Source organism: Capricornis sumatraensis, chromosome 15, assembly GCF_032405125.1.
Source record: "Capricornis sumatraensis isolate serow.1 chromosome 15, serow.2, whole genome shotgun sequence".
NCBI classification, from domain to species: domain Eukaryota; kingdom Metazoa; phylum Chordata; class Mammalia; order Artiodactyla; family Bovidae; genus Capricornis; species Capricornis sumatraensis.
The window spans coordinates 31,415,311-31,433,989 of record NC_091083.1 but is presented as its reverse complement, the minus strand read 5'-3'; the positions used below and the strand labels follow the sequence as shown (position 1 = coordinate 31,433,989).

The 18,679-nt window shown below is 47.1% G+C and overlaps 1 protein-coding gene and 1 long non-coding RNA gene across 4 annotated transcripts in view; one reads left to right on the top strand and one right to left on the bottom strand.

Moving 5' to 3' along the window:
• The window catches only part of FRMD4A (FERM domain containing 4A), a 367,797-nt gene extending 352,718 nt beyond the window's left edge, over positions 1-15,079 (top strand). For 2 of the 3 annotated variants that reach the window (XM_068987915.1, XM_068987914.1), the window contains exons 22-23: positions 758-854; positions 2,461-2,530. In XM_068987915.1, coding sequence (XP_068844016.1) covers positions 758-854; positions 2,461-2,530 — 167 coding nt within the window. Of the gene's footprint in view, positions 1-757; positions 855-2,460; positions 2,531-13,458 lie in introns of those variants that run through there. The other variant, XM_068987913.1, reaches the window with a different exon arrangement.
• On the bottom strand, positions 3,738-18,453 carry LOC138091901 (uncharacterized). Its single transcript, XR_011145944.1, has 9 exons — positions 18,286-18,453; positions 15,346-15,533; positions 14,772-14,875; positions 14,316-14,480; positions 13,962-14,116; positions 11,630-11,866; positions 10,428-10,534; positions 5,152-5,345; positions 3,738-4,598 (listed from the first exon to the last, which is right to left on the bottom strand). It is a non-coding gene; the product is annotated as an uncharacterized lncRNA (long non-coding RNA).
• Positions 18,454-18,679: the final 226 nt, after the last annotated feature.

Below are 18,679 nucleotides of genomic sequence, written 5' to 3'. Positions count from 1 at the left end.
TATTAGGAGAAGCCTTGGTTGGACAGGTCAGAAGTGTTTATATTCTGTCAGAATTGTAGTGCTTGTCTAGTAGATTTGCTTTATCTGAACAGATTCGGTAAATCTTTTGAAACATATTTTAAGCTAAAAATTCTAGGAAGCTGTATCTGACCTTTCCTGATAAAAAAGATTGCTTCCCAAGGAAGCAAAGGGATGCATTTAAGTAGGATTTGCTTCCTAGTGAGTTTTCCCAACTAAAAAAATCCTGTCCCCATCAATAAGCTCCTAGTAGTCAGACTTGGATGAGCTCTGAAAAGCCCTGCCCCATTTGAAGTGTCCTAAATATGGTAAATGACAAGCCTGAAACAGCAGAGACGGCAAGCTCTGAGAACCTTTCTGGAGGTTCTCTATTCTATGTAATGAAGAGTTTTAACCTTGGGGCCACACGTGGCAACTCCCTGGGGCGTATCTCGCTGGTGTCCGGAGAAATCAGTCGTGCTGCATTAGGTCAGCCCAGGGCCCCCTCTGAGGACTGTGGGGACTGTCACCATCCTTGTGGCCACTTCCCAGTGGCAAAGCAGGGGACCTGGAATCCCAGGCGAGCTCGACCCACATGGAGCTAGAATGGCTCAGGAGAGAAAACGTATTGGCCAAATGTGGGGAGAGGGGCCGATGTTTTCCCATCAGGACCCTGCAGCAGGTCCTGGGAGCATCTCTGGAAGGAAGCTCCTCCACTCCCCTGGGTCTGACCCGTTTTTTCTGCACCACCCACACGCAGCTGCCTTACCTCAAAGCCAGAGAAGCTCAACACCGTCGAGTGAAATCGGAGCGACGCCCCCCAGCAGCCCCCACCACATCCTAACCTGGCAGACCGGGTGAGTTCCCTTGGCAGACCTCTGATTCTCCCTCCCAGGTTCTGGAACCCTCCTCAGCCTTCTCTGTGGGTTAGAGGATAGCAGGTATAAGATCCTAGTAACAGAGAGTGTGTCAGCAGAAGAATGATGTCCTGGGAATGATGGACGGCACTGGGAAGCTCCCTCCTCTCCGGGGAGGCCCCAGGCCCTGCTAGTACCTGGTCACCCCCACCCCTTCCAGCATGGTCTCTTTATTCAGCTGATTCTCTCTACTCTCTTTCAAAGTTGGTGATAATCCCAAAAATGTGGAGGTGAGTGCACTTGTTTGACCAGATGTCTGTGTTTGGCAGACATTTTTCAGTTTCTGCACATTTATCTCTAGTGATTTTAAGCCAGGCTTTGTCTTAGTGTTTGACAGGAGGGTTAAGATTGAGTACTTGCTGTGTACTCAAAGACCAGGAGCTTCTTCTAACCTATATCAGCTTATGTAATCCTTACTGCAGCTTTGTAAGGGAAGTATCCAGGCTTTTTTCTGTTCTATAGATGAGGCTCAGAGAAAGTAAGTGTCTTTTCATCTTACACAGTTGGATGACCCTGGGATTTCAGCCCTGTACTCCGCTACCCCAAACCAAAGCTTTGTCTTTTCCACTAAGCCAGTGGTTCTTAAAATGCAGTACCCAGACCAGCAGCATAAGCATCACCTGGGGTATTGTTAGAAATGCACAAACATCTCGGGTCCATCAGTGACCCACTGAGTCAGAACCTAAGTCAAGGGTGGAGGACGCTGGCAGTCAGTGTGGTGATAAGCCCTCCAGGGGATTCCGATGATGTCACTGAACCACCCCACGCCGCCTCTTGCTCCTCTTGAATTAAGAGCCTGTAGTCTCAGCTGCCAGGGTTCCCTGTCCACTCTCACTGGTCTGTTGGGCAGCAGCTACCCACTGTCCTTACTACACACCTTATAACACTTCCTTACGTACCATCTGCACCCCAGCTCTAGCTCCTGTGGTCAGGCAGCTGCTGCAAGGCTTCAGGCCCAAGAGTTTCAAGAGACAGATCCGTAAGAGTGACCTTTTGTGTATACTGTACCTCCACTGACCAAGCCTTCTCACCTCAAGTAAGGACTTTCTGATTTCAGGGTGTCTGCCAGGCCCCTCCACATTTTCTGGGTCACAGCCAGTCTCACCTGCTCCAAATGTATGACTGCCACTTGACTGACAGCAGGCTGTGGAGCTTAGGAGCACTTTTACCCTGGAGTGGGTCTGGGTGGCTGCCTATGTTTGATCACACACAGCTAGTGAGGACCCGAGACCAATTTGAAACAAAAAATGTTTGGTTGGTCCTTAAGCTCTTTTATCAGATTGGGTTGAATTATCATTAATGAAGAATAACTATTCTCTGATGTGATAAGAAAATGAGAAAGTGCCAAAGTCTGGCAGCCTTCCTAACAAAACCAAAGTGATCTTTGAGTTGTGCACGGGGTTGAAAATATCCTGTTTGTCACTAACACTTGGGTGCACAGTCAGCTGGGCTTTGCAGTGTATTGATAAGCTACTCATCATGTCTGTCAGTTCCTCTCTTTAACATGCCCTCTCTTCTCTTCCTTTTCCTGCTTTCCTTGGTTCAGAGAAGCGACAGAAAACTCGCCCATTATGGATGGGTCCGAGTCTCCAGCCCACCAAAGTACTGATGAATAGAGGTATCGTAAGGGAACGTGTTGTTCTTCCAGCCCTCCCCCTTCCCTGCTCATGAGTCGAGTCGGAGATCTCACATGTGGTGCGGGAGTTGCCTTTGCTCGTATGGATCATAATTTCCAGGGGGAAACATCTGAGTGGTGTGGAAGCTGTCATCTTCATGTCCTATCTCTAGACACATGTGGGACTCGATGTTTATGTGTCTGTTTCTACATCTCTGATATTAGATATAGATTAGATGTTAGATATTCCCACCGCTCCTTCCCCAAAAAGACCTCAAAGTGCGTCTTAGACCTTCCTGGGCTCTTTGTACATGCAGATACTTGTAGAATCTTTTACTGCTTTTAGTAACCAGTGTTTGTTGAAAAGAATAGCATCGTGCAGTTTACATCTCAAAACACCAGGGGCAGACTGAGTTGGTCTAGAAGCATCTATCACCCATGAGTTCCTCCCAGTGTTTTTTAGTGACAGCTGTCTACTCTACCAAATGCTGTGCATTCCAGCATGGGGTCCACAGACAAGCCTTGTCCCCCATGTCAGCCAGGAGTTTGTTAGAAGGTAGACTCTTGGACCTACAGAATTCAAATCTGCATTTTAACAGGACCCCTGGGTGAATCACCTGCATGTTGGAATTTGCAAAGCCCTGCTTCAGTGGGCATAAAAATGTGAACACTTGGTCTGGTTCCTATTCTTAAAGGGTGACAAAGTATTGAAATTAATAGCATTTCAAGGGTTAACTAAGAAGATAATGATACAACTTCTTTTAAAGCCACTTCTGAATGGTAAGTTTACTCAATCAAAAGATGGCAGTGCTAACTCTTGTAGCACTTATGTATTCAAAACTCTGAATTTCTAGAGATGCTGTGTGAACTTGGCTTCAAAGGCCCAGGGTGGGAGCAGGGGCTTTGACAGGCAGAGGCTGAGGAACACCCTTCCAAGGGCGAAAGCACAGATGTAGAAACAAGCAGGGATGTGTGGGGGAACAAGACAGCGCCTTCTTGCTGTAGAGAAAAGAGCTAGAGCTCAGTCTGAAAAATAGGGTGGGGCAAATCCTCAACAGAAGGAGAGACAAAGAACAACTTTTGCTGCAGATGCCCTGAGCTGACAGATGGGGGAATTCGGAAAACGGGCTTGGCCTTTGCGAGGAAGGTGGTATTAAAGAACAGAATTCAACTGAGTAAATTTGAAAGATCCTACTGGCTTTATTTCAGTGATTTGTGAATCAAGGAGCTTCCAGTCCAGCAGAAAGCAAGGAGCTCCGAGATGCTGCACAAAAGGCAGAGACGTGTAGGCAAGCACAGGCAGTTACACCAGGTGAAGAGGCAGGCGGGGAAAGCAGGTGTCTGGCAGGTGACGTCCTTGTCGTGTGGATTGGGGGATTCCATTGCTGGGGGAGCTGGAACTGTAAAGTCAAGTCTCGGTGTGATGACGTGGGGCTTAGCCTATACAAGTGCATTTCGGGTCTGCTGTTTTTAACAGTTCTCCCCTTTTCATCCAAATGATCCAGATGTAAGGCAGTAGGGCTACCCCCAGCTATGGCTCTGGGGTTCTTACCGGCTTTTTGTTGAATCTCTGTGTGGTCTTCACAGGTCATGACACTGGGTTCACATTCTTTCAGTCAGTCATTCTGTTCCTTTTCTGATGTTCTGTTCGAGGGAGAGCATGTGCTTGGCTGCCTGTGGCTGCAAAGCTGTATTGAAAGGTTTTGAGAGAACACAGCACCCTACGGTGACTACTCTTGTAACCAGAATGACCCCCAGAGAACGACTGTGTTGGTTGGGCTGCTGGCCTAAGAAAGTGCTGGGCTTGTTCAGTAGTCTTCTGTGGCTGAGTCTCCCCTTCCCGCGAAGTGTCGATCCAGGTACAGGGGTGTGGGTCACAGCACAGACACCTCCTTGCTTGACTAGAGGCTGTCAGAGGCTTGTCTCATCAAGAACAACTCTGGTCAGTCTAGATTTTTTATTGGGCAGCTGTTGCTTTACCAGCAGGGTCTGCAGTATCTTCGGGAGGTAAGGAGAGATTGCTGATCGTGGCCTCCTTTGCATCAGCTCTTGGCCAGGGGATGAGGGATCTGCCAAAGAAAGCAAATTCTGAAATATCTGACTCCTGCCTGGGAATTCGTGTTGAGTCTGTGGCTTGGGACTTGGAAGGTGAAGCCCTGGAAGCCAGTAAAAGGGAAGGGTCTGTAGACAGCACAGGTGGCTTTATTCTGGTCTCCCTTGCCTATGTTGCTTTCTCTGTACACAGCCTGGATGCAAGGTTCCCTGAGTCGATAACCAGAGACAGGAAAGCAGACCCCCGGGCTAAGGAGTGGGACTGGCTGAGCTTCTCCAGAGAAACCAAGGCCCTGGAAATCAGGGAGGAGCTGTGATGGGCACAAGTACGTGGTCACCAGCATCATAGTGTTAATCATTCAAACAGTCGTCTGGAGGTTTGGATTCGTCCCCCTTTGCAGTGGTCTGAGATGTGGGGAAAATGGCATTCTCTCTCCAAAGCAGAAGGATGGACAGAAGAATGATAAAAAACCTTCACAGGGTAACAGTTAGGAAAAGGAGGGTCAGAGAGTGAAGGAGGAATGGAAAGAAATGTCCTTGATCTGACATTTTGGGAGGAAGCAGTCTTACCTCTGTGGTGGCCACTTCTCTCCCTAGTCAGTTTCGTTTGAGATTGCCAGCTTTTGCGCAGGAGGGGAGGGACCAGAAGGTAGGTGGAGCCTTCATCCGTTGTAACGTCTCTACCCAAGGTTTGATGCCTTGTGATTGGGCAGCCATGTGGCCATCAAGAGCTCATGGTAGGTTACTTTCCATGAATCTCACTTCTGCAAAAGCATTAGGGTAAAAGATCTGTCTGTAAATAACTTAAAAATGCTCAAATTAACAATGTTGTGATAGTTTCAGGTGGACAGCAAAGGGACTCAGCCATACATATACTACATGTATCCATTCTCCCCAAACCCCTCCCATCCAGGCTGCCACATGACACTGAGCAGAGCTCCCTGTGCAGCACAGTAGGTCCTTGTTGGTCATATTGTGTGATGGATGTTGTGTACATGTCCACACTGATGGACAGTGTATACGTGTCCATCCCAAACTCCCTATCTATCCCGCCCCCTTGGCGACCTGTGAGTCTGAGTCTGTGAGTCTATTTCTGTTTTCCAACTAAGTTCATTTGTTACCATTTGATTTTAGATTCCACACATAAGGGACGTCATAGGATATTTCTCCTTCTCTGTCTGGCTTACTTCACTCAGTGTGACAATCTCTAGGTCCATCCATGTTGTTGCAAATGGCATTACTTCCCTCTTTTTAAGGGCAGAGTAATAGCCCATTGTGTGTATGTACCACATCTTTACCTGTTCCCCTGTTGATAGACATTTAGGGTGCTTCCTTGTCTTGGCTATTATAAACAGTGTTACAGTGAACACTGGGGTGCATGTGTCCTTACAGATGTTTTTCTCCAGATATGTGATAGACAACATTTTAAGATAACCAGAATTATGATCGATAACATTATACCAAGATAGATTTCTAGAAATTTCACACAATTTCTAGAGTACTTAATTATATTAATAACATGCATCCATACAAATAACCCAAAAAGGTTTATCATCAGTTAGTTGACAATGTGTCCTGTGTACCTAAACAATAAAACTAATTAGTGTAACATTTTTCATAAGGTAAGAGATCCTTTGAAGTCTGATTTAAGATAACCGTAAGGAAATGGGGTACAACGGTACTACAGTTGACAAGATGTGTGTGTTAACTTGGGCAAGTTGAGTTCTAATCAGAGAAAGGTAAAAAGAGGCACCAGGAAGCTTGGCTGCAAAAGTTTTAACTTTGTAGTTGACATCGGTGTGTATGATCGCACTAAGGATAGGGGAAAAATCAGGTTACAGGCAGACCAGGAAGTTGCCAACATCATGGACAGATTGGGGTTTTAAATGGCAGATCCAGAGTCTGAAAGGTCTCTTCCCTGGGCAGTCAGTCACCCGGGAGACACAGGCAAGGCGTTATCCTCCTGATCAGGGAGCAACAGAAGCAGGCAAACAGAAGAGAAAATGGGTAAGTGGAGGAGTCTGGTTAACTCATTATTGACCAGGGGAGTTTTGCAGAAACTAATGCTTGTGGCTGGTGATCTGGCTGGCCAAAAACTGTTGTGTCACTAACACTTTATGGGTTATTACATCTGACACACCTGTAAAGTCTTCTAATTTTCATGCAATGTTGCCTTCCATCCACTCTTCTGTAGAAGCAAAGGAGCATTCTCCAGCACTGTGAGTTTCATGTTCACTTTCTTTATCAGAATCAATCACTCAGGTTTTTTGTCTCCTTGTTGGTCTAATTAAATGTCTGAATCAGAACTATATTCTGAAGAACTACCATCTTTCAAGACACTAGTATAGATGTCACTTGGACAATCAGAGGAAATACCTGCATAAAATTCTTCACTCAAAATTTTGCAATGTGTCATTTTTTAAAATGTCACACTTATACACAAGGTGGGAACAGAAACCTAACAGAGCAAAATGTGATCACGATGATCACAAGTTTTATAATGAACCCTTGATCAATTTTAAGCTCTAACAGTTTCTCACGGTGATATTAATTGTGTCACCTCTAAAAGTGTATTGATATGTCTCTGGTCAATAATGTGTTAATAACTCCCCCTCCCCCGCCCCGCCATGAATTTCATAGTAAAGGAGAACAGTGGTAGAAATCAGGTTACGCAGGCCTGGCCCGGCATCTGGGGACCGCTGTCCACATCATCTGCTTCTGCTGCCAGGAAAGCCTGAGGCTGAGATCGCAGATGGCTCTGCTGTCCAGTCAGGTCCTGTGACTCCTTGTAGGTGGGACAGAGGTTTTCAAGCTTAGCTGTGCAGGGACTGGTGAGCAGTACCAGAAAAGGTCATTTCCCAGGAGAGGAGCAGGAGTCCTTCAGCTGGTGTCTTTTTCAGTGGACATATTCTCCAGGAAGTAGTGGACGAGTGGTATCAGTGGCAGGTTATAATCTTGTTCAGAGTAAGTTTCTTCAGCCTTAGGAGGAACTGACAATAGATGACCAGCAATTTTTTGATAGGTTCTGCTGGGTAATGTGAGGGTCAGAGTGCAGAGAATGAGGCAGAGGGAGTGAGCCTCTGTTTTTCGAAGGCAGGGGCCCTGAGATTCAGAAGGCCCAGGGACAGCACCTTGGTCACCTCCTCACTGAGTTTTAGTGATGTCACCAGTCTTCTGTCCTGTCCTGAAGGCAGCCTGTACAGCAGAAGCAGGGACTCTGCAGAGTTCTTAGGCTGTGCCAGTGAAGTGAGTCTCAGTCACTGTGCAGAAATGATGGCGGTGCCCCATACAGGGAGGATGTTTTGAAGTCATTTCTTTGCTACAACACAGGCAGCTGCTTATCAACAGGAAAATGCTTCTACCCAGAGAAAAACATACAGCTCATGACCAATACGTATTTCTCCGTTTGTTTATTTGTTGTTAACAATTATGTTTAATTAGAAATTTTCTCTAGCCATTAAACAGCTAGCCAATGTCTTGTCTTTTTATGGACACATTTTGTAACCAAGATAACATGAACTTATTTGACTAGTAAACACAGGTAGAATCAAATTATGTCTGCATTATATCAATATTTAACACACCTACTTTGATCAAACCAACAAACATAAGATAGCTCTTGATTTATCCCATATGATGTGACTTTGAAAATTTCTGAGTTTTAGAATACTTAATTTGATAATCATTTTTCTTTAAGCCAATTAGATGCATTTTTTACAAACATTATACAGTACCCATCAGAGGCAGAAACACATTACAAACCTACCACGTACATACACAAACATACAGACAGATGCAGAGGTCGGGAAGCTTTGGTTTTAAAATTTTAGCCTTGAGACAGGTACAGTAAAGCAGAACTTGCTAGTTTATAGAAGAACTGTTTTATCCAAATCCTGTTTCTGGACATTGGAGTAAGTGAAACTTACCTGCTCAAAATGGGAGTTCCTTCAAGGACTTTTCTTTCTTAAATTCAGATCTTTTACAATGTCTACAAGCATTCTGAAGTGAAAAGAGTAGTTTGGAGATTGATAGAATAGGTGGCCTTTGATTTGCTTCTAAACCTGCGTTTCTATTTTTGTAAAGACTAGGTTTATAAGACAAAGGACAGGTTGCACTGTGAATGACATCACAGGCTGTCCCATGCCTCCAACTGTATCATCTTCTGTTTGCTTCTTTAGATCATGAAGAAGATTGACTATGATGGAATTCAATAGATTTCTATGCTCCAGATGTAGAGCTTTGTCTTTGCAATGTTTTTCTTTCCCTCTGGGTACACAGTTCCATTTTGACTTAGGAACTTTATCCCCAGTAGGCTCTGAATATCAGCTTCCAGTATGGCCAACTTCTGACCATAGAGCCATTTAAACAACCTTTTAAATATCTTGTCAGGAGGACAAACAATAAATATTCCTGGCCATACTGAAAGACCTCATGGACGCAAGAGGCATTCCCAAAGAGGGTGCCAAGGATACCACCCTCCCAGATCCCGAGCCACTCCCATAACCAAAAGGGAAGACTCAGTTCCCCCTAAGGGCTGGCACCCATCAGGCAGGACCTCAGCTACCGACGGGTGCAATTTACATTTCTGTGGTATTCGCCCAACCTGAATGGCCCCTGAGAGAGAAAAGATCAATCAGTGTGTCTGGATTTGGAAAGGGAGGGATGTGAAAGTTCACCTTTCTCTCTCAGCTGGCCGTGGCAGGCAGATTCGGGAGAACTGACTCTGGTCAGGATGCTCACCCTGGCTGCTGTCTGCCGGATTGACCAGGATCCCATCTGCAGGCTCTGGAACAAGTGGGGTTTAGAGTGCAGCTTCACTAGCTACTGAGATTCAGCAAGGTTTTCCATTAATTTTATTATTAGTTTCCCCTTGGCTTTGGAAGGGAATAACTGGAAGCAGTTACAGGAGAATCCCATGAAGTCCCATCAACCCTGGGAGAGCCCAGGGTATGGGAGTGGGTGGTTCCCCAGAGGGGATAGATTTAGGGGTGTCTGTACAAGCACTAACTTGACAGGCTTTTGTTACAATCTCGCAGTCTCTTCAGAGTGGAGAGAGAATGCAGACAGAGGACAAGCGGAATGAATCCAGGAGGACAGAGGGGAGCGGGAGGAGTTAAAGTTTTACTCTTACTTTAGGTATCTCTTGTGTCTGTAAGTTTTTTATTAGCCTTTTGCAGTGAGTTTCAGTGAAGCTATTTGGGAATTTTGAAGCTTTTTGCAAGCTTTATCATACCGACTAAACTAGGCATCCCACTCCACTTGTTTGATGTGGACTCCTGAAGTGAACAAACTTGTGTAACAAGAACATTCCTCCTGGTGACCGCCCTTATTCTAGTTTATCTTCAGTAAGAGCAGTCCATGTGCAAGTGGAGAGACCACAATGTTTTTTAACATAAAACTGTTGGGGATAGTTCCTAAGGTGGTGGGGTGGGGAGGGCACTCCTGAAACATTTAGGTGACTGGGATCCATTTGTGGAGTTTTTCCTAGAGCACAGAAAATCCTCGACAGCCTCGGGTAAACTGAGGGCCAGGACTCGGGTCTGACAGTCTGTCTCTCAAGGATACTTCCTTTTCCTGGTAGATGGCCGGGTGCCCTGTATGTCAAGACCCCCAACCAGGGCTTCCTCAATACACTCAATTTTCTTGCAGGTGGCCAGTGACCTTGTGCCCCTTCTGGGCCGTGACCACATTTTCCTATCTGGGAGCCTGGGCTCTGGAGATGGTTGTCTCTCATCAGGTGTTTGACCCATGCCCTCCAATTTTTGTTTTAATTTTTCTCTCAGAAAAACTACATGTTTAAATGTAAACCAAGTGCACTCTAATTCAGAAACTAAAAAAGTACTCACCAGAAGGACAATCTGTCTTTGTCCAAATCCAGAATAAAGTTGGAGAGAACCCAAAACAGAGGAACCTTGGACTCTGAAGTACTCTTGGGATCCCAAGGCTGTCACCGCTGTTAAAAAAAAAAATTCAACTAAGTAAAAATCCTGTTGGCTTCATTCATTCAAGTTGCAACCAATTCCTTGGGGAATTAGAAACAGTCCTGTCTTACAAACCTAGTCTCTACAAGAGCAGAAATACAGCTCTAGAAGCCATTCAAAGCTCAACCAACCTTTTATCAATCCCTAGGCAACCCCTCTTCATCTCAAAAGGGGGGAGGTGAAGACACTGTAAAAGACCTGGATTTAGGAAAGGAAAGTCCTTCTTGGAGGAACTCCCATTCTTTTCCGGTGCCTTTGAGATGGGAATGTTCCACCTGGTCTCCTCCAGGAACTCTAACCCAGGCTAGCTCTTAGAAACTTCAGGGAGGTAATTCTTATCAGAAGGGAAAAGAGAAGCAAGGGTATGGGGAGCTTAGGTGAATGAAAAGCCTTAAGTGTCTTCTCCACAACTGAGCAGCTAACCTTAATTTATTCCAGCTTCCAGAAACATGACTTGGACCCAACTGTTCTTTTATAAGGGCTTCCCAGGTGGTGCTAGTGGTAAGGAACCCACCTGCCAGCACAGGAAATGTAAGAGACATGGGTTCGATCCCTGGGTCAGGAAGATCCCCTGGAGGGGAGGGCACAGTAACCAACTTAGCATGTACGCATGTTCTTTTATAAACTAGAGGGTTTTGCGTAATAGCACCTGCCTCGCGGCTGAGGGCAAACAAGGAGCTTGCCGGTTCTCTTTTCATCTCTGCCTTTCCTTCCTGCCCCTGGTGGTCACCTCCTCAGGAGAAGTGGTCAGCCTTGTACTGAGAAAGCCACTTGTCCACACTCAGTCACTTGCCCATCTCTGACCAGTGACTGGGGTTAGAGGACTCCACTGGTGCCCCTGGGCCACTTGGCTCCCCTCAGTGAGGGTAGGGCGGACACACTGGTGGAAGGCACCACCAGATCAACACAGAGAGAGAGGGCTCGCCCACCCCCCCAGTAAACAGCATATGTCCACGTGGGGTCCAACCACCTTCTGCCATGGAAAGTCTCTCAGGCACAACGGTAAGGTCAGTTGTGTCAGGAGGAGAGTGTACAGGGTGGGTGTGATGGAGTCAGCCACTTATCACCTGAAGACAGTGATGATGGCCAGTTCCAGAATCGAGGACCTTGGTGTCACTTTGCTTCTGAAGCCACCTTTCAGCATATTAACTCCAGCATACATTTCAGGGGATCCAGGCACAGGACTTTCTTTAAAGGCCACAGAATGCTCCCAGAGGCCTTGGGTCTTGCCGCATTGATGTGTTTTTTTAAAAAGCCAGATGAGAAACCTTCACAAAATCCAGAATGCCTTCATCCCCTTGTTCCTAGAAAAATGACAGCAAATCAAACAAAAATGGTGATAATGGCTTATTCTCAGTCATAAACTGGGATACGACGTTGTGTGTAAGATGCTCTTAAACCCACTGTTGTCTGCATCTCCTCCTGCCCCAGCACTGGGCATGGGGAGGGTCAGCAGCGGGCAAGGGGAGAGATCCCCTTCTGACATTTATGCTGTTTCCAGACAGGTGTTTCTACCCCCAGCAGCATGTGCTCTGGGAGGTCAAACTCAAAAATCCAGCCTGAACACCACCCAGACCTACTAACCGAGAAGCCCCGACCAATGTCACTCACAGGAATGTTACTCCAAACCGAAGGCTGAGGTTAGAGGCCTGCAGGTTTGGAATCAGCACAAGTGAACTCTGGAGTTACTAGAAGTAGAAGCTCAGCACGAACGCAAAGCGCAAGAGGTGATCCAGGCCATCCTGCCTACGGCTGCTTCCGTACAAGGCGCGGGGGTCAGCCGTCCCCACATCAGGGCCTGCAGAGCAGGATAGGAGAGGAAGGCAGGAACCCTCTCCTCAGGTGCCAGGGTCGCCTTTCTGAGCCAGCCTCTGGGAGCCTCCTAGGCAAATTCAGGCCTATATTCACTGAGATGAGGTGTGATCTTCATCTTGCCCTGCAAGAGCTGGCTCAGGATGAGTGCAGAGGGACTGTTTTTCCAAGGAATGATTTCCAAGTAATGGTTCTGGGCTTTGACACAGCCCTGTGATGGCCTCCTGATACTTAAGAACTACAGCTGACCCTTGAACATCACAGATGTGAACTGCACAGGTCCACTTACACTCAGATATTTTTTCCAGTAAATACACAGCCAGCCAGCCCTCCCTATCTGCTGAGCAGGAACCGCAGATATGAAGGGGCCACTGTCCGTACATCAGGGGCTCAAGCAGCCTTGGACTTTGGGATCCAGGGGGCTCCTGGACCCAATCCCCTCCAGGTACCCACGGATGACCGTACCTCCACCCAACCTGCATCGTGACACGTACCTGAAAATCTTTAATGGCCTTTCTGTACACTTTCCTATATATTTTCAACACTTTTTTGATCATCACACAATACATGTTATCAAGTAAACAGCATTTAAGACTCCATTCAAAAATATCACTGCAGTTTCACTACAGAGAAACCTGCCACTTCAAATGTGCTACCAGGACAGAATAAAAATCTAGTAAACTTAGTTATGCCTGGAGTCTGAGGAGGACAAACCAAGCAACTATCCCGAGAAGAAAAGAATCCTAAGGACTCCAGCCTAAGAGGTTCTAGGCCTTGGCTGCACGGAGAGTCACCTGGGGGCTTTGAAAGCTCCTGCCACACAAGCACACCCAGACCAATTAAGCTAGCGGGGCCCGGACAGGAGTGTTTCAAAGGTTCCCGGGTGATTCCCACATGCACCTGAGCCCGAGGACTGCTGCATGGTCGCTCCCTCTCCCTCCACAGACGGGCAAGGATGTTTCCAGTCCCTGAGAGTCTGCTGTGCACAGCACTGTCGCAGGCCCTGTGAACATGTCCTTCTGAATGCAGGCTGCAAAGTGTCATTCCCCACTAACGGTCTCCTCTTCTCCTTGGGTCCCTGCAGGAGCTACGGTGACAGCTGTTTCCTGGACTCCTCCCTCTATCCAGACCTAGCTGATGTCCAGTGGTACGGGCAGGAAAAAGCCAAGCCCGGGACCCTTGTGTGAGCCCGCCGGCCTCCACCTGACCGCCTCGCCACCATTCTGAGATCACCTCACTGCCTCTCATTTGCCTTACCCAGACACACTGTCTCCCTGCACCAGCTTCAGCCCTCAGCACTTTTTTCCTCCCGTCTCCGCAACCCCTCACCCTCAAAAAACCTGACTGAGGAGACATTCTGGAAGGTTCCGGTCCCACTGTGTGTCCCCTGGCTCTCTTGCCCAGAGAGCCAGGCACCAGTCCTCAATGGCATCTTGGTGCCCCCCCACCCCTCCATGACAGCCCCCAGGCCAGGAACCGGCGGGGAAGCTGGTTGGCATGGATTCCTGTGGACCAGTGGCACTGGAGAGACCAGGGAAGGGACTTAGTACAGGGTGATCCAGAAAGACTAGGGAAGCCGAGGCCCACCTGTAGGCCATCCAAGCATGTTGTGAAGAGGCTGCCTCAGGGGACTATTCAGCTGAAATATTTCCTAGGAGAAGTGGCTGTTGGGGGAGGGGAAGAACGGAAACAGGAAGCTGAACACGTCAGAGATGCATCCGAGGATCACAATCAGTTCTATGCTGCCAAAGATTAAAAAAACACACACACACAAAAATTAAGAGGGCCCAAGAGGAAGACATTCCTTCTGCAATGAAATCTCTTAAATCCTCAACTGCTACCACATCCCACACGTGGAAGTCGACCATCTGTGACGTGTCCCCCTCTGTAACCCTTCCCTGAACATTCACCTCCCTCTCCACCGAGAGCCTGAAAACTCACCCAATGTGATGGGCAAGTTGGAGAGCCCTCATCTAGCATTGCTGACTTGGATCTCCACGAGCTTGGCCACGAAGAACAGCCCCGTGGGGAGCAACAGAGAGTCCACTTGACCCCAGTCTGCATGGGGGCTCAGTCCAAGACACAGAGCTGCTTTCCTCTGGGGATCTGTAGGAAGCATAAGGTGATGGTTGCCAAAAGTGGTTCTCTCTCATTAAAACAACCAGTAAAAATGTATCCTATTTTTTCGCACAAGGTGTTTCATTTGATTTTTTACGGGAAGCCAAGGGAAAAAAGCACATTACAATCCATTAAAGTATTTACCTGTCATGGCCCATTTTCTGTTTGTTAGCACTTGTGTGACAGAGCTCAGATCCGACATCTCTCCGCACCCGGTGACCAATGTGTCACTTCTTCCAAGAACCCAACTATGCCCTTAGATAGGAAGATTGTACTCACGTGTCTACTAGCTGGCAGGCAGAGCAGGGTTGAAAAAATATATCAGCTCCCAGAGGGCCCGGATGCCTGTGACACCATCAGCTACCTTAATGTATCACGTTGGTCTGCAGGTACCAAAAAAGGAAGAGAGAAAACAGGTGTGTGGGAGCTGCCCGTTTACATGTGTGTTGAGCTATGCTCAATACACAACTGGAAAGCCATCTGTTTCTTCAAAGGCCTCGAAATACTTTTCTAATACTAACAAGTGCACACTCTGAGTTGGCTTGTTTCAAATGGCACAAACACGGTCTCCACAGAGACAGGACGCTGTGCTTACCTGGCGCAAGTTGGGGGGAGGTGCGGGGCGGGGGGGGGGGGGATTAATTTTTTTCTCACTTATAATGACTTCCTATTGGAAAGGCAGTGGACAGCCAGACAGGAGCTGGGTTGGCTATAGATTTGTGGGTAAGCAGAACTGAAGCTAGCTTTAGCGTAAAAAGAAAAGTTTTTTTTGGTTTTTTTTTTTTTAATGTATATGTAATCCAAGAATAACAATAGACTCTACCAGACCAGGAGGGTAGGAATGGATACTTACTCAGTGGTTAAAAACGCAACAGCCGCGGTATTTCACCCGCTGCAGCTCGGGAAGCACTGTGGGACTCCTCTGGGGCACGGAGCAGGCTGGGGCCAGTCAGGACGGTTCAGAGCCTGGCTCCTTGGCTGCGCTGGTGATACCAGCTTGCGGAAGGGAGTAATATTCACAGAACACTCTGGGGGTAGACCCTGCAGGGTAAATAAAATTGATGATAATGTTATTAAAGGATTCTGGGGATTGACATGGGGGGGAGCGGTGTTGCTCTTACTTTTGACAGTCAAGAGTTAGAAACAGCAAGTTTTTTCCCTTCCCATTTGGAAACAAGTCTCTATGAGGCCAGATTCTTTCTCCCAAAAGAAGATGCACAAATAATCAAACTGAACTCTGCGCCAGAGTTAAAAGTCAAAAAGGGAACTAGAGGAGGTGACGAGCCTCTATGGCTACAGGGCATACACATGGACACTAGTTTGAAATCAAGTTGGAAGTCAACTCGATCTTTAGCCCAGCTGGGTGATAAGGAATGACAAAAATTCTCTCTCAACACGTGGGTTTGGGATTCAGGAGGCAGAAAGGAGCGGAGGTCGGGGAGGGAGGTGGAATTACAGTTCAGAAAAACATCCCTATAGTCTGGTAGCAAAGACAGAGTTTAAGTAAAACAGGTTTTACTGTTGAGCTGCATTCGTGTTCCTACAAGATGTACATAAAGCGTTGGTCCTGTGAGACTGACATGATTCATGATCAGTGTGGTGGGAAGTGATACAGTTATTGTACACAAGCACTGGCAAGCTCTTTGTATTTCCCTATTTCTTTAAAGCAAACTAAGATGAAATACGAAACCCTGGTCTGATATAAAGTCCCTATTGGATTCTCTGGATACGTGTAAGAAACTGCCTGTTTAGTCAGAAGGCTGGTGAAAACACCTACATCAGACTTTGTTGTGAGACAGGTGGGTTTTTAAATTTTCTTATATGCAGGTGAGTGTTGAAACTGTTCAAATTCCACTTTGTTTTCATTCAGTATTAGTTTAGTTCTTCATAGAGCAAACCCCATCCAGGTGCTATCAAATGACCAGTTACTGCTTAATTAACTAGGTGTAAAGTTTTACATATACATTCATGTCAATAGTTTATTACAAGTTGTGTAAAACGGACTCTAGTTTAATAATGGGGAGGAAAGGATTAGGTTGCTCCTGAAACTGACTTGTAGAGCATGTAAGATGATTTTACTGGATTCTGTTCATCTGTAATCAATGACAAAGATGTATGTTGTAGACAAAGTTGCAGAATTAAAAAGAAATCTGCTTTTAATTTATTCTTTTTGTATTAAGAATTTGTATAGTACCTTTACATTTTGCAAAACAGTGTTGTCAACACTTATTAAAGCATTTTCAAAATGAAAAGATCTCAGCTGCCTCTTGGACATTCTGTTTGTGTCTGACTGATCAATGCCTACGCCCGCTCCGGGGAGCTGTATGTAAATCGGTTGCCTGTGTCCTCATCGGGCTCCTTTTTTGACAGGCCAACTGAGGAGATGGGCAGGCAGCTCAGCCTCTTTCCTACCACTGCTGTTCACTGTACCACAGCTCAGACACTTTCCCTCACCCTCCAAATCCTATCACCAAAGCAACAGCCCGCTGCGCCCTCAGGTACAAAGCCCTGCACTGAGGGACACAGCGGTAATGGGCTGACTTAGTGGAGCCTTTGCTGCCATCACACCCTGGCCCCCTAACCCACACTGCACCTCCTCACTAGCACGGAACTAGAAATCTGACAGGCAAAAGCACTCCAGGATGGAGAGCCTGGCTGAAGCATCTGCCGCCAGTGTGGGCTAACCCTCCCAAAAAGGGAAGCTAGCCACTGAGAACGGACTCAAAGCGCGTCTGTCTGGAAGCGAGCCCATCAGGACAGCATCTTACAGCGAAGCCTGTGTGTCCTTGGCAAAGCTACCAGGGCCTCCTATCAAAAGATAATCAACACTGATTTCAAACAAACAGGATCTTCTGTTAATAAGTCTTTTACATGTAAACATGTCGCTGCTCAGGAAACAAATCTACTGTCTCCTATTAAGCTCTATCACCTGAAAGCAACCAACCCACAGGAAGATGGAACTTTCCCTTTTCACACACACACACACACACACACACACACACACACACACACACACACCCCTTACACTGTGTCAAGGCAATCCCAAAGAGTCATTATTTTGGTTACTAGAGAACACAAAGTAAATAGCTGGTTCCTGTAGAAAGCATTAAAAATAGCCAGGTCTTACTCCCAAAATACCAGTTCAAGCTCAGACATGAAATTCCTCTAAAAAGAGGAATATCAGAGAAGCCCTGATGGGGGTCAGCCAGCAGGCAGTGGCCACAGCTGAAGTCAGCCTTCCACTGCATCTTCTGCAGTGGTCCCAGGTCCTCTGCATCTAATGGAAGAAGGTAAAACGAGCCCGGTAGATAGGAGATAAGCAAGTGTGTCAGTGGGATCCCTCAGGTATCTCTCGTTCAAGAGGCTGCCTGGTGAGACAGCAGAGACAAGCTGACCGGACAGAGGCACGACCTCTCTGCCTTGCACAGCGTCCCACTCCCAGCACAGTCAGTATCTACCCAGGTAAGAGCTGAAGGGCCTGTACTGCAATTCAGGAGGATGAACCTGCAGTTCAGCAGGTTACCTGATAAGGTGCATCCATGGGCAGCTGCACCAAAATTTATTTTTTCATCAGAAACCCACTTTACTCTCCATAAATCTTTATCCCCATAAACAAGTAGTTTCCTTTTTTCACCCATTCATTCTATTTGCCATCAAACCCTTTCTAATAATGCTTCCCTTCCTCCCACTCTACCAAAACCCCTCTTATCAAGGTCAAGAATGACTCCACACGCCAAGGGTTAATTCTCTTAGGCGGTTAATTCTCTTAAGTTAATTCTGTAAGGTGACTTACCAGCAGCACTGGGCATGGCTGATCCCTCTTGCTTCCTTCATGGAAAGACCCTTGTCACTTGAATCCAGGACAGGACATCCTCTGGTTTTTCCTCCTCAATACAGTCGGGGCTTCTGCCCAGCTCCTTGATGGCTAGGTGAGGCCACCTTCCAGATGACAAGGGAAGGAGGATTGGGATGCAGCAGTCACGGGGAGAACAGCCCCGACAGGAGAGGGTGTGGGGCACGCGCTCCAGGCCTCCCTTGGCGCCCGAGGACACCGGACACGGGGTGGGAATCCCCTCCAGTGGCACCGCGGCGGGCTAGGGGGTCAGTGGAATGAGCCAGGCCCGGATGTGTGGGGCAATGTGACCGGGGAGGACAACGGGGAAGAGAGAAGACGGTCCTGGTGAGAA